The 19005-nt window shown below is 45.5% G+C and overlaps 1 protein-coding gene across 2 annotated transcripts in view; it reads right to left on the reverse strand.

The window, feature by feature from the left end:
• Positions 1-4679: 4679 nt before the first annotated feature.
• Positions 4680-19005, reverse strand: part of anapc1 (anaphase promoting complex subunit 1) — a 168698-nt gene continuing 154372 nt past the window's right edge. For both annotated transcript variants that reach the window (XM_067985100.1, XM_067985099.1), the window contains exons 45-48: positions 14114-14209; positions 11591-11786; positions 7119-7253; positions 4680-5047 (exon numbers count right to left, since the gene is read on the reverse strand). In XM_067985100.1, the coding sequence (XP_067841201.1) occupies positions 4932-5047; positions 7119-7253; positions 11591-11786; positions 14114-14209 (543 nt within the window). In that variant the 3' untranslated portion in view covers positions 4680-4931. The remainder of the gene's footprint in view (positions 5048-7118; positions 7254-11590; positions 11787-14113; positions 14210-19005) is intronic.

The raw sequence follows: 19005 nt of genomic DNA on the forward strand, positions 1-19005 counted from the left end.
TAGGAATAGTTTACCCAGAAGTATTTGCTGACCTGTTTGCTCGATGTCAACACATAGAGGGCTGATTACTCCTCTGTGTATCCGGCTGAGACTGCTTGTTTACATTGACTGATGATTCTTGACAAATTGGCAGGACTACAAATGCTTTGCAAAAAAGCTAAAGTTCAAATGTGTGCAAAACATTTACCTTTCTTAAAAAATTACAACTGCGCCACCCTACAGCAACTTGCGAGTGTAACATGTTATATGTTGTTTACTGCCTATATTAACTATTGGGAATTGTTTAAGAGACACCATTTCATGATGGAGGGCAGGCAGATAATCTGTGCCCGGATCTCCATCATTTCCCTTCATGAGCCAGGGATTCGGTGGTATGCGTGTGTATATACGGTGATGACTTGCTTTATGATCCTTTATTTTGCCTTTTTTCTGGGCAAGACTTGCATTTATATAACACCTTTCAAGACCTCAGGACATCCCAAGTGCTTTACAGCCAATGAAGTACTTTTGAGGTGTCGTCACTGTTGTAATGCAGGGAAATGTGCTGCCAATTTGCGTGCAGCAAGCTTCCAAAACCAGCAACGTGATGACCAGATAATATGTTTCTTAATGATATTGGTTGAGGGATAAATATTGTCCAGGACACCAGAAGAACTCCCCTGCTCTTCTTCAAAATAGTGCCATGGGATCTTTTACGTCCACCTGAGAGGGCAGATGGGACCTTGGTTTAATGTCCCATCGAAAGGACGCACCTGCGACAGTGCAGCGCTCACTCAGTACTGCACTGAAGTGAGTGCCTCTCCTCCATCATCCAGCTCAGATGGGAATTAACTCGCAGAAGACAGGAGTGTGACTCGCTGATCTCACCCTGGTTGTTTAGGGCGGGCACCAGCCTTCCATAAAGGAAAGACAACCACTTAGCTTCTGAACACCTGTTAACAATTAATTGCAGACATTTATGGTGTGCGGGGGTGGGTAGGGAAGAACTCAAAGAGCTGACCAAAATTAAAACCAGAAAAATGTTCACAATGACATTTTGCCGAATGATTTCACATTAAATTTATGATACAGTTTCGGATTCTGAAATATTCTGGATAGCCTCCAGAAAACAGGGATTGGTATCAATTGCAGCTAAAAGCAATGAAAGCTGCCCAGGATCTGGCAGAGGTTTTAAATGGCTACTTTGCATCAATCTTCACTACTGAAGATGATGCTGAATTACCAGCAATACATCGTATAGTCAACATTAAAGTTGAAAGCAGCAAAGTGCATGCGGATACAGTCCTGGCTAGAACAAGGGGTCGTGAAAGAAATCGGGCTGCTGGTCCTAGAATCATAGATTCATACAGCACAGAAGGAGGCCATTTGGCCCATAGTGCCTGTGCTGGCTTTTTGAAAGAGCTATCCAATTAATCCCATTCCCTTGCTCTTTCCCCATAGACCTGCAACTTTCTCCCCTTCAAGTATTTATCCAATTACCTTTTGAAAATTACTATTGAATCTGCTTCCACCACCCTTTCAGATCATAATAACTTGCTGCGTATAAAAAATTCTCATCCCACCTCTGGCTCTTTTGCTGAATTACCTTAAATCTGTCCCCTCTGGTTACCGACCCTCCTTATTTACTCTATCAAAACCCTTCACGATTTTGACCACTTCTATCAAATCTCCTCTTAACCTTCCCTGCTGTAAGGTGAACAATCTCAGCTTTTCTAGTCTGTCCACATAACTGAAGTCCCGCATCCCTGGTACCATTCTAATAAATCTCCTCTGCACACCCTCTCCAAGGCCTTGACATCCTTCTTAAAGTGTGGCGCCCAGAATTGAACACAATACTCCAGCTGAGACCTAACCAGTGATTTATAAAGGTTTAGTATCCTGACAGCATTTACCCGATGGTGCTCAAAGAAATAGGAGCCAAGCGCAGCAATCCCTTTGCTCAGATACATAAAAAACAACTGACCATGATCTGGGATTGTTCCCATGGATCGGAGGGAGGCCCATGTGATGCCATTATTTAAAAGGGGCAACAAGTCAGAACAGAGGAATTACAGGCCCATTAGCTTGACTTCAATTACAGGCAAGTTGCTAGAAGGAATCATTAGGGTTGATTTGGACGATCATCTTGACAGAGAAGGGTTATGAGAAGCTCTCAACATGGCTCAGGGGAGCAAGGGGGCTGGGGGGTCAGGGGATGGGCGCCTGGGTGTGAGGGGGCTGGGGGTCAGGGGATGGGGGCCTGGGGGTGAGAGGCGGTTGGGGGTCAGGGGATGGGGGCTGGGGGGGAGCGAGGGTGCTGGGGGTCAGGGGATGGGGGCCTGGGGGTGAGAGTGGACTGGGGGTCAGGGGATGGGGGCCTGGAGTTGAGAGGTGGCTAGGAGTCAGGGGATGGGGGCTCGGGGGAAAAGAGGGGGCTGGGGATCAGGGGACGGGGGTTTGGGGAAGAGAGGAGGCCAGGAGACTGGGGAATGGAGGGGGTGGTTAATGGATAGGGGTTCAGAGTGGGAGACTGGGGAACCAGGGGGACAGGAAATAGGAGTAAGGAGATGGGGCTTGGACACGGGAAAGGGAGATGGAACTCGGGGGAAAGAGGAAGGCTGGGAATGGGGGAGTGAGAGATGGGAGCTTGGAGAAGACAAGATGGGGATTAGGACTTGGACAGGTGAGAGGGAGACTGGGGCTTCAGGATTGGGGCTTATGCAGGATAGAGAGGGAGACTGGGCAAGGGGGGTGGATTGGGGCCCAGCATTTCTTGCATAGCAGCAGCGATGTGGCGAGTGGGAGCAGCGACGAGAGAGGAGCAGCCAGTAAAGCGGTGAGTGAAAACCAGGGACTTTACTGTGGGTAAATAGCAAATGATTGTTTCCACTATCGGATGAATGGGGAACAAGGGGATGGAGACTGAGGATTCTTACTGGAAGAACCAAGGGGAGAAGGAAGGTTTTCACACTGAGGGCTATTAGATGATAGCATGCTTCACCACAAAGGGCGATTGAGGCAGAAACTAGAACATCTCACTGATGTTTCCTCTCTCTGTCCCTGGGTCAACGGGTAGTGATCAGAAGCAGGATCTCACCAATGTTTCCTCTCTCTATCCCAGGTCAGTGGGTTGAAATCAGGGTTAGGGTCAGGTTGCCAACCCTCCCAGAATGTCTGGGAGTCTCCAGAAATGGAAGATTAATCTCCTGGAACTCGAACCCCAGAAGAAAAGTAGAGGTCGGACTTTAAATTCACAGTTAACACCTTTGTGCCTGTGTACTTTCTTCGCCTGCTCTCGAGAGGCCGCCAGGTCCTCAGAACTACTTGCACGACAGCTGCTGTGCGAAACCTTTATAACAACAACTTGCATTTATATAGCGTCTGTATCGTAGTAAAACGCCCCAGGTGCTTCACAGGAGCGATTATCAAATAAAATTTGACACCGAGCCGCACAAGGAGATTTTAGGACAGGTGACCAAAAGCTTGGTCAAAGAGGTAGGTTTTAAGGAGCGTCTTAAAGGAGGAAAGGTAGAGAGGGGGGAGAGGTTTAGGGAGGGAATCACAGACCTCAGCTGAAGGCATGGCTGCCAATAGTGGAGCGATTGATATCGCGGACACGCAAGAGGCCAGAATTGGAGGAGCGCAGAGATCTTGTAGGGCTGGAGGAGGTTACAGAGATAAGGAGGGGCAAGGCCATGGAGGGATTTGAAAGTGCAATATTTGTAAACTGCAGGCAAATGTCATGTGATCAAACGTCCAGGAATACCTCACATGGTGGGTGATAGAGGCCTTAAAAGAGAGCCACTAGACTCAGGATATGGGCTGGGCGATGTATGACTGAGATGAGGAGGAATTTCTTCACAGAGGGTGGTGAATCTTTAGCCCAGAGGGCTGTGGGTGCTTAGTCGTTGAGTATATATTCAAGACTGAGATTGATAGATTTTTGGACTCTAAAGGAATCAAGGGATATGGGGATCAGGCGGGAAAGTGGAGTTGAGGGCGAAGATCAGCCACGATCTTATTAAATGGCCTACACCTGCTTCTATTTCATATGTTCTTATGATACCTAGTTTAACAGGCCTTAGTTACCACAATCGGCTGAGAGAGCTGGGGGGGGCTTTTTACTCTCGGAAAGTAAAGAGTTTGGAGAAATTTGATTAAGGTCTTCAAAATAACGAAAGGGTTAGCATCAATCCTGATTGGCTATTTGAGATAGATAGGTTAAGGAAGACCAGGGGACATATGTATAAGTTATGTAAACGTAGAACCAGGTCAGAGAGTTGTCGACCTAAAGAACAAGTTGCCACTTGTGCAGCTAGTGCGGATTTGCTGCAAATGTTGAAAAGGGAGCTGGACAGGTCCCTAACCGAGGCTGACAGCACTATGTACAAAATGTAGGTGGGGTATTGGGGGGATTGTCTCCAAGTCACCGTGGTCTCCTGAACTTCGGGAGTCAGAGAGGAATTGCCTGGAGCTCCCCTCCCCCACCCAAAATAACATAGGGGTTTACTCTTTTTTTTGTCTCTCCCAGGAAATTGTGTAGCTGGGTGGCTGCAGGGGGGTAAAGAGAGGGGGAGTCATGGTGTGTATAAGTTACACCGTGACAGCGTAGGACACGTTTGATGGACCAGATGGTCTTTTTATATCCGTCATTTTTATATGTTCCTAAAGCAAATTTTACAAAAGAAAACACATCCAACTGAAAAAGTAGATGTTTTTATTCACATTCAGTTCATCTTCAGTTAACAGATACACATCTAAGACCTGATGGAAATGCACAGCAACGACTGGTGGGATTTACAGTGTTTGCTAACATGCTTTAGGACATTAACAATCTTGTATGTTTTTAAAAAAAAATTTTATTGGCACAGAATCCATTCCATTACTGGACAGTAGAAAGAATCTGACGATGGTCCTACTGGATCTGGAGCCTTAGTAAGCACAGGTGACTATCAAATCAACATTGCTTGGGGACGACCGAGAATCACTGGAGCTAACCTCAGCAGCGCCTGCACTGGTAAATGTAGCCGGCTGAATTTCAGCAGGAGTTCGGAAAAACTTGCAGTACCTAAAGAATAAAACACAAGTACAGTGCATGTGAAAACAGGAAATTCAGCTGTTTCAGGTCATCCCAAAGTGCACAGAGTTAGACACTGCAATCTAAAATCTGATGGGATACTGCATTTAACAGGGGGACACATGAATGAAGTGCAGAGAGACGTCTTTCAGATGAGGTCTCAAACCAAAACCATGTCTGCTCATTGTTTAGGTGAACCTAAAAGATTCCACGGCGCTATTCGGAGAAGAGCAGGGAGTTCTCCTAGTGTCCTGGCCAACACTCCTTCCTCAGCCACCATCATCAAGGAATGAATAAATAGTTGTGGATTTCATTTGCTGTTTGCGGGACCTTGCTGTGTATAATTAGCTGCGTTATTTGTCTACAAAAGTAATTGGTTGTGAAGCAATTTGAAATGTCCTGACAATGTGATACAGTGCTATATAAATGCAAATTTGTTCGCTCTTAACATTATTTTCCACAATGACCGGAACAGTCATCTGCAATATGTCTAATGTGAATTTTTTTAAATAGAGAACTTGATTTATATAGAATCATTACAGCACAGAAAGAGGCCATTCGGCCCATCGAGCCTGTGCCGGCTCTTTGTAAGAGTAACCAGTTAGTCCCATTCCCCCGTAGCCCTGAAAATATTTTCCCTTCAAATATTTATCCAATTCCTTTTTGAAAGCCACGATTGAATCTGCTTCCAACACCCTTTCAGGCAATGTATTCCAGATCATAACTACTCTGCGTAAAAAAGTTTTTCCTCACGTTGCCTTTGGTTCTTTCGCCTATGGTACCTTTCAAGACCTCAGGATATCCTAAAGCACTTCACAGCCAATGAAGTACATCTAAGGTGCAGTCACTGTTGTATTGTAGGGAAACACGGCAACCAGAAAGGTCCCACAAACAGTGATAAGATAAATGATCAGTTAATCTGATAATTTTGGTGTTGGTGGACGGATAAATAAGATGGACGAAAGTACCCAAAGGGAAACAGACCTAAGCAGATATATAGAGAGGAACTCCTTAAAGATCAGAGGGGCTGAATTATACACGGGTCAGGGACACTGGTGGGAATTGGTCAGTGCCACAGCAACGAATGCTCCCCCATCCCCATTTTTAAAAAATTTGTTCATGGGATGTGGGCGTCGCTGGCAATGCCAGCATTTATTGCCCATCCCTAATTGCCCTTGAGAAGGTGGTGGTGAACAGATTTTGAAAAGATAATCCTTGAAGCAGCCAATCCCATCGAGGGGGCCAGCGCAGTTAGGGAGTATGCGGAGCGTTATCCTTGGAGAGGTGGATGGACACCTGTGGAACTGACCCGAATGACAGGCTCTCAAACGCCAAAGATCCGGCTCAGCCACATCGACAGATACCTCCTGGAGGTAGCTGCCCAGCTCAGAGTTGTAAAATACTTACAAACATACAACCAGTGGCTTTTATTTTTAAGGAATTATTCTTAGATTAGGTCTTATTCTTATTATTCTTAGATTAGGTCTTATTCTTATTATTCTTCGATTAGGTCTTATGCTTATTATTCTTAGATTAGGTCTCCAAGGTAATGGGAATAAATGAGGATGTGCAGGTCCATGGGTAGCTGAAAAGAGAAGGCAAGTTAGTAATGTTTTGGGTAGAGACCCTTCATTAGAAGATTCCGTTAGTCGATCCCACAGTTCTGATGAAGGGCCTCTACTTGAAATGTTGAAGTACTTCTCTCTCCAAGTGCTGACAGATCTAATACTGATTTCCAGTATTTTCTTTTTTTTTAAATTTGCAGTTTCATTTTATAGTTGATTTCCTAATAGTTTTTCAATCTTGCATCACACAATCCATGTTCTGCAAATAACAAGGGACTTAGAATCATAGAGCACAAAAGGAGACCATTCGGCCCATCGCTCCTGTGATGGCTCTTTGAAATCCAATTAGTCCCATTCCCCTGCTCTTTCCCCGTAGCCCTGCAAATTTTTCCCCTTCAAGTATTTATCCAATTCCCTTTTTGAAAGTTACTGTTGAATCTGCTTCCCTTTCAGGCAGTGTGTTCCAGATCAGACTTGGGATAAAGTTTCACCCTTACCTTCAATTCCTGTTGCTGCTATTTGCTGGAGTGTAGGGACAGAATGATAAACTAAGAAACAAGCCAGCATACTGATTTGTGATTCGTCCACAGGCTGACTACTTAGGTAGGAATGTAACAGCACATCGCCCGATGCTAGAAGAGGAGGTTGGGGAGGAAAAAGACACAAGCATTTTGATCATTTTAATTCACAAGTATACAGTGGACTTTCTGTAACTGATTATTGATGTGTTTATTGTGAGCATCACATGATCTCCATTTGTCAGTCTTGTAAAGACAGTTCTGATACACCAACGTTTGTCTCCCCCCAATGAACTGATGTTTCTAACACCAGCCTACTTCCCATTCTCTGCTCTCTCATTTCTAACAGGTGCTTCCGCCATTTTGCTCCTGACCTCTCACCTTACCTCTTTTTATTTTTTATTGGATGAGGCTGGCAATTTATTACCCATTCCGAGTTGCTCTGAACAGTGGATATTGGGGCTCCTTCTTGAACCGTTGTTTTTAAAACTGATTGGGTGGCTCGGTCTTGTCAGAGGACATCAAGAGTCAGCCGCATATTGCGGGGTTGGAGCAACATGTGGGCCAGACCAGGCAGGCGTGGCAGGTTTCCTTCCCTGAAGGATATTAGTGAACCAGTTGGGTTCTTAGATCAATCCAGCAGTTTTCAAGATAATTTTTTCTGGCACCAGCCCGCAAATTACCAGATTTATTTAATTCAATTTTGCGACTTGCCCACGGTGGGATTTGAACCCACGACCTCTGGGTTGCTCGTCCAGTACCTTAACCCAGCCTTGTCATCTCCCCCCCCCCCCCCCCCCACTTCAAAAGCTATTTAAAGACCTTTCTTTTTGACGCTGCTTTCATTTCTTCCTATTCCCTCTCGACATCTATACTTTCCGAACGAGGCAACAATCGATGTTGTGGAGTCAACCCTCGGCACACTCTGACTCAAACCAACTCAACTAGCCATGTCCTTTGGACTGCCAGGTGTTGTTTCTGATGAGAGCTTGCAGCAGTGGTGGCAGTGAGAACTTACTGTGTTTGACCATTGTAATAATTTTCCCAGCAAACCACAACGCGTCAATTTTCAGCTTCAACATCAAAGAAAAATCTCCACAATAGGAGTCGGGAGTTGCCTGCTGGGTTGTAGGGTGCTCTGACGACATCATTGTGTTTAGTTGCTTGCTAATCTCGAGAACCAGTGTCTCAGGAGGGGAGTCAGAGAAAATAACCATTTTAACCTGGAGTATTAGGGTACGGAAGAGACACATCCTTTGAGGCGGAAAATGCTAGCCACACATCCAAAGCAGTTTGGGTCGCTTAGCTTACAGTGAAGGCAGTGTACCAAGGTCATTTCTTGCAGCCAGAGACCACCAGAACAATACTTTTAGTTCAACTTTCCTTCATAGTTCATGCCGAGGGTCAGAACCGGTCTCTCAAACCAAAATTACTAAGCCAAAGTAAAAAGTGTTGGTGAGATACCGCACAACCTACTTCCTGTCATAGGCGGCAGAATGACTGGTGACAGGAAGTGCTGCTGGGGTTACATAGCTGCTGCTGGGCGGAGGGAAGAGGTTGTGATACTTGATGATGTCATTGCCACTGTCTTCAAAATGCCTGCCCCAAATCATTGTAAAATTTAATGGCCAACTCATGAATAATTCCAATTTGGCTAGGGACAAAATTTTGAAACCGAAAATTGACAAATATTGCAGTTTGTTGGGAAAATTATGATGGTCAAACACACTAAATTAGTTAAGTTAATTATGAACAAGTTGCTTCAGAACATATACAGATAATTGAACTCATGGTCCTATAAAAACATAATTCTAAACATTATTCCCTTCCTTGTGTTAAGCCATTGTATATTTTATGCAGGCAGTCAAATTACACATTGATGACACACAAAGACTGCAGTTAGTAATACAATACTTTGATATGTTTGGACTCAGTCATAGCAGAAGCAGGCAGTGCAGAAGGTTTATTTGTTTATCAGACAGGAATAGGCTCTCAGCATTGGAGTATTATCTAGCTCCATTATCTAGTTGTGTTAAAGATAACATTCATGAGAACACCAGACAGATAAAATCATTCAATTGTGTTTGTCACTTCTGCTTTTAACACTTCAAGTAACCATGGCTCTCCCCCCTCCTTCCTGGCTTACAGTTCAACAGGTACCGGTTGCCTTCCGCCACCTAGCCCACGTGTCCATTTACCGTAGGCAGTAAGTGTTAGCAGGTCATTTGAGTGTAAGGGACATCATTGCCGAGCCCAATCCTGTCCTCGGCCGGAAGTCCACACACGCTTGTTTGCCAGCAGGGACCAAGAGCGAGAGCCTGGCTGATTTCCTCCTCCCTGGCCCAGGGGGCACCCACACTAATTGTAGCACACCGACTGCCACCCAGCTGAATATCAGCAAACTCAGCAGACCTGGGATTGAATCTGGGACCTTCTAGTTTGTAGGATTGGGCTACAAGCTGTCTTTAGCAACTGAGCATCAAGGGATCTGTGTGTATTATCTTCACCAGGAAGCCACACTGTTCTGCTCCGTCATTTTTAGGCCTCTGATTGTGAGACACAGATCAGGAAGGTCCTAAGATCCATAACTGTGCTGAGGAGAATGAGGCATTTGTGGTTGGCCTCAATGTCCTTGGGCTTAGGAATGGCATAAATAAAGAGAGTCTGGGGTCCCACTCCATCCCCGATTGCTATCCAGCGACCCCTGCTGGAAACGGCATGTATGGGCATCGAGTGAGGATGGCTGTGATGCGCTTTCCAAGGTCAAAATGCATGCCAACACCTACTGTAGGCTCACACATGAAGAATGGCCCCTGACATGAGGTATTGGAGGGCTGGAAGCATCCAGGGAACCTTATCTCAGCATGAGTCATGAGTCACTGCCTTCAGAGCGGAGGGGAGAAAATGGAAAGAGAATTATAACGAAATAGAGAAGGATTACACGCACCTTGTTCAGGGCCTGGGTCACCATAAATAAAACTCTAATTACACCGGCACATTTATTTAACTTATATCTCATATATATTTTGATTTTAAAATTATTTGATTTTTAAATGATAAAATCAGCACCGGTCAAATATAGTTAGGGCACAGGCTGATGTTTTAGATTTGGGGGTTATAAATTGAGCAGTGTTTATTTTAAAACCACATGACTTGCTGAGATTAGCACCTTAGAAAAAGACATGAAAAATTGAAGAATTTGAGTGTTGGACAATTTTAGTGTTTACAATTAATAGAAAAACAGCAATAATATTGTACATATGCATTACAGGAATACTCAATTGGAATTAGTGAGTAGTTAATCTTTTTTTGAGCTCTGAATTCTCAGTTTGCTGCATTATTTACGATGCTCAATTCAAAATTATTGGATCATTTGACTTGGAATTATCAGGAGGAGACTGCACTTGTTGAACAACTAGTTCTGGCAATGCCTGTCTCAGTATGACCGACACTCAGGAAAGACAACAGTAGCAGTTATCTCTGAACATTTACAGTTCCTCATTGAATTCTAAAACAAAAAGAGTCTCCGGGTAAGCCCAAACAATGAGGTTTTGCTTCTTACTTCATTATCTGCCCCGTGTGAAAGGATGAGTACAAGTTCTCGTGTGTTTTACCTTAATGTACCCTTGCTGCTGTTTCTTCCTCCCCTTCTAATTCATTTTGTGCAATCGAAAATATGGCTCACTCATTTCAATGCGATGGATGTACTGCAATGATACATGTCCAAGGACTCCCCACAGAATGTTTACTTAATAGGATTCATTTTTCTTCTTCTCCCCATGTCTCCCAAAGGTGTTGACTCCTTGACTGGGGTATGAGGTTTCATGAGGCTGGTCACCCTCCAGTACCTTGTCCAAGTGGCCATTATTCTTGCTTGCACCCTTGGCCGTTGGCAAGCAATTGGACAGTGGAGAGGGTACCACTGCTGAGCCCAATCCAGGCCTTAACTAATGTCCACAAATGCACACTTTCCAGCATGGGCTTTGGGATAACGATTAGGAATGGGATCAATGGCTGTTTTTTTCCCTCCCCACCGCCCCTCCCTAACCTGGGGGTACTGCAGCCGTCTTGCCCAAGATCAACTAACTCAGGTCAGAGCTTCCTAGGCTACTTGTCGCCGAAGCCTGTGGAGTCATTGGAGGAGCTGATTTTGCTCATCTTTTACCAATCATTCAGTGGGAATAGGAAAAAAAACTCCCCACAAAAACAACCCGAGAACAGTCTGTAAGAGGACCAGCCGCATAAATTGCAAGGTTTTCAATTTTCTTCTTCCAATACCATTAATGTCTCCCTTCCATCCAAATTGTTTTTGTTTTTAAAATTGGATTTAACTCAACTGTTATAATTTTTGAGATAAAACGTACAGGTTCAACTTTAAAATCGCACACCCCAACCGAAACGGCACAAGAGGCCATCGACAATCTAAACATAAAATTACCGCAATTGTTTACCGTGGAGCCACTGATCCAGGGTGTTATCTAACGTGCTCTTCATGGCAAGGAGAAACTCGGGGTTGATGAGAAGTCCAGTGCTGCTGTTTTTAAATTTATCCTGGAGACAAACACATTTATAGAACTGCTGCACTAATTTTATCTGCCACAGCTCGAAGGTTTCAGACATCTCTTTCCGTTCTAATCTCCTCACGGCCTGAAATGGGAAGAGTAAACGGTGCTAAATTGATCCGTTTTTTTCCTCAGTTGGACAACAATGCAGTGCAATTTAAAAAAAAAAATTACTTAGGAAAATACAGCGCAGCGTATCTTTGAACTATTTAGTGAATGAAAATTTTTTTTTCTATTTGGAAATTTCTATTTGGTTCTTTAAAATTCATAGGTTCTGTGGTTTAAAGAGAACCTTTTCAAATGTGCGATGGATGCTGGGGTAGCCACACTTCCTAATTGCAATTATTATGCTCGTGTTTTGTGAGCACCAACAGAAAGACTGTGGGAACGTCGGTTCCGGAAACATCTCTGCAACCCTACAGCAATGGCCACAGGTGAAACAAAGGTCTGGGTTACTAGTGGTACCCAGACTGTATCAGGATTACGAGTGCTCTATACCCACATATAGGAGAGCGCCGTACACTGTGGATTCAATGCATGGAGACAGGGAACGGGAACAGGTGGATTCATGGCTGAAATCCTATACGAGTTCCAGGTTTTAATCTCGGCCATTACGAGAAGTCACTCGACAGAAGCTGAGCACAACAAAGTGGGAGAGTTTCTGCGGGTTCACCCTTCTGCACCTCCCCAGTGGCTGGTTTCATGTGCAACTTAATGTAAAGAAGGGAGGCACTACACTGTGGAGGAAAAACAAGGAACGGGAGTACGTACTCAATGGAAAGGCACTGAAGGATGTGGATAGACAGAAAGGTTTGGGGTTCAAATATATAATTTCCTGAAAGCACAAATGCAGGTAGATGAAGCCATAGAAAAGGCCAATAGAATTTATCAATAGGGACATTGTGTGGAAGAGTGAAGAGGCAATGATAAATCTGTACAATGCAATGCTTAGGTTTCTGGTTGGTTGGTTGGTTGGTTACCAACTCCTCTGGTGTGGACACGTCATGCGCCACCCCGAACCTGACCCTGCCAGAGCATTCATCACCAAAGCACCATCAACATAGAAGAGGCCACAAGGTAGACCTAGAACAAGATGGGAGGACAACATAAAAGTGCTCCTTAACAGCATGAACATTACTGTTGACGAGGCACAAGCGAGAACCCTCAACCATAATGGTTGGAAGATGCTGGTGGAGGCAATGTCCTCTTATGGATAAGCCTCTCGAGGACAACAACAGTGCTTAGGCCACAGATAAGAGTAGTGCACACAATTTTGGGCACTTTATTATAGAAAGGATAATAAAGCTATAAAGAGAATGTACAGCACAGATTCACCAGGAAGACACCAAGGATGTTATGAGGAAAGACTTGAGATACTGGAACTATTTCTACTGGATCAGAGAAGGCCAAGAGGAGATTTAATAGTGGCTTTTAAAAATATGAAGAGTTTTGATTGGGAGAATGAGGAAAGACTATTTCCTCATTGGGTAGTCAGTGTCAAGGAGTCACCAATTTAAAATTGTCACCAAGAGAGTGAGAAGAGGTCAGGAGAAATTTCTTTACATAGAGTGAGAACGTGAAATGGTCTAACAGGGAGTGTTTACATACGAACATATGAATTAAGAGCAGGAGGAGGCCATTCGGCCCCTCGAGCCTGCTCTGTCATTTGATAAGATCATGGCTGACCTGATTGTGACCTCAACCCTATTTTCCCATCTACCTACTGTAACCTTTGACTCCCTTGTTAATCAGGAATCTATCAAACTCAGCCTTATAAATATTCAATGACCTGCCTCCACCGCTCTCTGACTCACGACCCTCAGAAAAAAATTTCTCTCATCTCCGTCTTAAATGGGAGACCCCTTATTTTTAAACCTAGTTCTAGTCTCTCCCACAAGGGGAAACATCCTCTCAGCCTCTACCCCTTCCAGTCCCCTCAGGATCTTATGTTTCAATAAGATCACCTCTGATTTTTCTAAACTGTATACAGGCCCAACTTGTCCAACCTTTCCTCATAAGATAACCCCCTCATCCCAGGAATCAGTCGAGTGAACCTTCTCTGAACCGCCTCCAAAGCAATTATGTCCTTTGTTTGAGGCCATTGGATCTTTTAAAGGAAATTGGATAAATATTTGAATTTGAGGAAGTTACAGGGCGAAGGGCAGAGCACGTGGCAGTGGAAATAGTAAAGGATTGGTGTAGCAAAGAGCTGACACAGACATGATGAGTCGAATGGCTTTCTTCTGTTCTTTAAACTTCTATGGTTCTAAGTGAAATTGGTAAGAAATCTGGGAATAGATTTCATGCTGGTCTCCTCAACCAAAGTTAGTTTGCGGCATGGAGAGATGGATGAGACAAGAAGGGGAATAAATGGTGAAAATAACCTAAGAATCCACAAGATAGCTATTTTACCTGGTCAATGGCCATATATGTAGGCAGCATTTCTGGCTTCTCTTGAGTAACGCATTCATACAGGATAGATGAGAGCAAGTCCAGCACTTCCTGTTTCTGAAGGGAGAGAATGGTTTTATTGATAAAAACAATATTATGTTATTAACAATCACAACAGGAACGGCATAACAATCAATAATAAACTACTTTCCGCCTTGTCATATAGATAGGTGAAATGTTCTCAGTAATGAAGCAACAACTCCAATGGGCCCGATTGTGGATAATTAACTTTAGCGTTCAGATTGGGCCTTAAGAGTGGATTTACTATGTTAAAAAAAAAAGTCTAACAATTACTCTACTCAGGCCTGAAAATCAAGCTTAGCTTCTGGCAAAAAAAACCTCTCAAGGCCTGAAACTTCACTATCTTGGTTTGATTGAGTTATCTGCAGGGCTGAAGTGGTGGGTATAGGAGTGCCAATGCAGAGTGGTGAATGTGCGTTTGGACCCAGCACTTCCCACATCTCCAGGTTTCCAACATCAGTTGCATCTCTGTGGGCAGATGTTGCACAGAGTTCAAGCACTCTACGCAGCAAAATACCCATGACCTTCCAGACTTAAAAGAAAAATGAAAGCAACACCCGACTGACGGTTTTTGCTTCCCTTGATTCAAAACAGAAGTAGCAGAGCATCAAATGCCAGAGGCTAAGGGTTCTTGCTCTGCAAGTTAAAGCAGTACCTGACACTTTCACCTTATAAATGCTGCCTCGCCCAGCTATTACACACTGTCTCCGTGCCATTGAAGGTTACAATTACTTTGCAATCATTAAGGGAACAAAAGCAAGTGCCCAGCAGCTCAGGGAGTGGCAGCGCTACAGAAAGGTCCCAGGTTCAATCCCCCCAGTCCATGCTGAGTTAGCTGATCTCAGACAGGGCAGCAGTTGGAGTGCTACAAGTGGCTGCAGCACCCTGCATTGGGTAGGACAGGGAATAAAAGAGAAACCTGCCTCAATCCCCACCTAGCAACCCCCTGCTACACATCAGTCGACAGTAACAGACTGTGGGAATCACATCAGTCGACAGTAACAGACTGTGCGGATCACATCAGTCTACAGTAACAGACTGTGGGAATCACATCAGTCTACAGTAACAGACTGTGGGAATCACCTCAGTCTACAGTAACAGACTGTGGGAATCACATTATACTACAGACTAGATTGATTCCTGGAATGAGGGTTGTCCTATGAGGAAAGATTGAGGAGAATGGGCCTATATTTCCTGCAGAGGATCCTTAAAAAAAGGGTGTAAGGATAAACCCAGCAACTATAGGCCAGTCAGTTTAACCTTGGTGGTGGGGAAACTTTTAGAAAAAATAAACCGGGACAGAATTAGCAGTCACTTGGACAAGTGTGGATTGATTCGGGAAAGCCAGCATGATTTGTTAAAAGCAAATCATGTTTAACTAACTTGATAGAGTTTTTTGATGAGGTAACAGAGAGGGTCGATGAGGGCAATGCAGCTGATGTGGTGTATATGGACTTTCAAAAGGCGTTTGATAAAGGGCCGCATAATAGACTTGTCATCAAGATTGAAAACAATTTTACAACACCAAGTTATAGTCCAGCAATTTTATTTTAAATTCACAAGCTTTCGGAGATTTCCTCCTTCCTCAGGCAAATGTTTCAAGAGCTCCTTGAAGCCTACGCATTTATACATATAGAACAATACATGGTGTTTACAGACTGCCCCTGCAACTGCCCGTTGCCAAGGCAATCACCGTGTTCAGACAGAGAGGTGTCACCTGCAGAACCCCCGAATACACATTCAACAAAAAAACAAACAGGGAAAAAAAACAGAGAAAAAAAACAGAGAGAGGCAGAAACATCCGGAAGGCAGAGAGAGCCAGCAAATGACCCATTATATTAAAAACAGATAACATTTGTTCGCTGGTGGGGTAACGTGTAGCGTGACATGAACCCAAGATCCCGGTTGAGGCCGTCCTCATGGGTGCGGAACTTGGCTATCAATTTCTGCTCGACGATTTTGCGTTGTCGTGTGTCTCGAAGGCCGCCTTGGAGTACGCTTACCCGAAGGTCGGTGGATGAATGTCCATGACTGCTGAAGTGTTCCCCGACTGGGAGGGAACCCTCCTGTTTGGCGATTGTTGCGCGGTGTCCGTTCATCCGTTGTCGCAGCGTCTGCATGGTCTCGCCAATGTACCATGCTCTGGGGCATCCTTTCCTGCAACGTATGAGGTGGACAACGTTGGCCGAGTCACAGGAGTATGAACCATGCACCTGGTGGGTGGTGTCCTCTCGTGTGATGGTGGTATCTGTGTCGATGATCTGGCATGTCTTGCAGAGGTTACCGTGGCAGGGTTGTGTGGCGTCGTGGACGCTGTTCTCTTGAAAGCTAGGTAGTTTGCTGCGAACGATGGTCTGTTTGAGGTTGGGTGGCTGTTTAAAGGCGAGTAGTGGAGGTGTGGGGATGGCCATAGCGAGGTGTTTGTCCTCATTGATGACATGTTGAAGGCTGCGGAGAACATGGCGTAGTTTCTCCGCTCCGGGGAAGTACTGGACGACAAAGGGTACTCTGTTGGTTGCATCCCGTGTTAGTCTCCTGAGGAGGTCTATGCGATTTTTTGCTGTGGCCCGTCGGAACTGTCGATCGATGAGTCGAGCGTCATATCCCGTTCTTACTAGGGCGTCTTTCAGCGTCTGTAGGTGTCCATCGCGTTCCTCCTCGTCTGAGCAGACCCTGTGTATTCGCAGGGCCTGTCCATAGGGGATGGCCTCTTTGACGTGGTTAGGGTGGAAGCTGGAAAAGTGGAGCATCGTGAGGTTGTCCGTGGGCTTGCGGTAGAGTGAGGTGCTGAGGTGCCCGTCTTTGATGGAGATTCGTGTGTCCAAGAAAGAAACTGATTCTGAGGAGTAGTCCATGGTGAGCTTGATGGTGGGATGGAACTTGTTGATGTTATCGTGTAGTCTCTTTAGTGATTCCTTGCCGTGGGTCCATAGAAAGAAAATGTCGTCGATGTATCTGGTGTATAGTGTTGGTTGGAGGTCTTGTGCAGTGAAGAAGTCCTGCTCGAACTTGTGCATGAAAATGTTGGCGTATTGGGGTGCGAATTTGGTCCCCATGGCTGTTCCGTGTGTTTGGGTAAAGAACTGGTTATCGAAGGTGAAGACATTGTGATCCAGGATGAAGCGGATGAGTTGTAGGATGGCTTCCGGAGATTGGCTGTTGTTGGTGTTGAGTATTGATGCTGTCGCAGCGATGCCGTCATCGTGGGGGATACTGGTGTATAGTGCCGAGACGTCCATCGTGGTGAGAAGTGTTCCTGGTTCAACTGGTCCGTGGGTACTGAGTTTTTGTAGGAAGTCTGTAGTGTCGCGACAGAAGCTGGGGGTTCCCTGTACGATGGGTTTCAGGATGCCCTCGATGTATCCAGAGAGGTTCTCACACAGGGTTCCGTTGCCTGATACGATGGGACGTCCGGGTGTGTTGGCTTTGTGTATCTTTGGGAGGCAGGAGAAGTCTCCCACGCGGGGATTACGTGGGATGAGAATGCGTAGGATGCTTTGAAGGTCTGGATCGAAGGTCTTGATCAGTTTGTTGAGCTGGTGGGTGTGTTCTTTGGTCGGATCTGCGGGTAACCGTCTGTAGTGTTCCTGGTTGTCCAGGAACACTACAGACGGTTACCCGCAGACCAACACACCCGGACGTCCCATCGTATCAGGCAACGGAACCCTGTGTGAGAACCTCTCTGGATACATCGAGGGCATCCTGAAACCCATCGTACAGGGAACCCCCAGCTTCTGTCGCGACACTACAGACTTCCTACAAAAACTCAGTACCCACGGACCAGTTGAACCAGGAACACTTCTCACCACGATGGACGTCTCGGCACTATACACCAGTATCCCCCACGATGACGGCATCGCTGCGACAGCATCAATACTCAACACCAACAACAGCCAATCTCCGGAAGCCATCCTACAACTCATCCGCTTCATCCTGGATCACAATGTCTTCACCTTCGATAACCAGTTCTTTACCCAAACACACGGAACAGCCATGGGGACCAAATTCGCACCCCAATACGCCAACATTTTCATGCACAAGTTCGAGCAGGACTTCTTCACTGCACAAGACCTCCAACCAACACTATACACCAGATACATCGACGACATTTTCTTTCTATGGACCCACGGCAAGGAATCACTAAAGAGACTACACGATAACATCAACAAGTTCCATCCCACCATCAAGCTCACCATGGACTACTCCTCAGAATCAGTTTCTTTCTTGGACACACGAATCTCCATCAAAGACGGGCACCTCAGCACCTCACTCTACCGCAAGCCCACGGACAACCTCACGATGCTCCACTTTTCCAGCTTCCACCCTAACCACGTCAAAGAGGCCATCCCCTATGGACAGGCCCTGCGAATACACAGGGTCTGCTCAGACGAGGAGGAACGCGATGGACACCTACAGACGCTGAAAGACGCCCTAGTAAGAACGGGATATGACGCTTGACTCATCGATCGACAGTTCCGACGGGCCACAGCAAAAAATCGCATAGACCTCCTCAGGAGACTAACACGGGACGCAACCAACAGAGTACCCTTTGTCGTCCAGTACTTGCCCGGAGCGGAGAAACTACGCCATGTTCTCCGCAGCCTTCAACATGTCATCAATGAGGACAAACACCTCGCTATGGCCATCCCCACACCTCCACTACTCGCCTTTAAACAGCCACCCAACCTCAAACAGACCATCGTTCGCAGCAAACTACCTAGCTTTCAAGAGAACAGCGTCCACGACGCCACACAACCCTGCCACGGTAACCTCTGCAAGACATGCCAGATCATCGACACAGATACCACCATCACACGAGAGGACACCACCCA

This window comes from Heptranchias perlo, chromosome 5, assembly GCF_035084215.1.
Source record: "Heptranchias perlo isolate sHepPer1 chromosome 5, sHepPer1.hap1, whole genome shotgun sequence".
NCBI classification, from domain to species: domain Eukaryota; kingdom Metazoa; phylum Chordata; class Chondrichthyes; order Hexanchiformes; family Hexanchidae; genus Heptranchias; species Heptranchias perlo.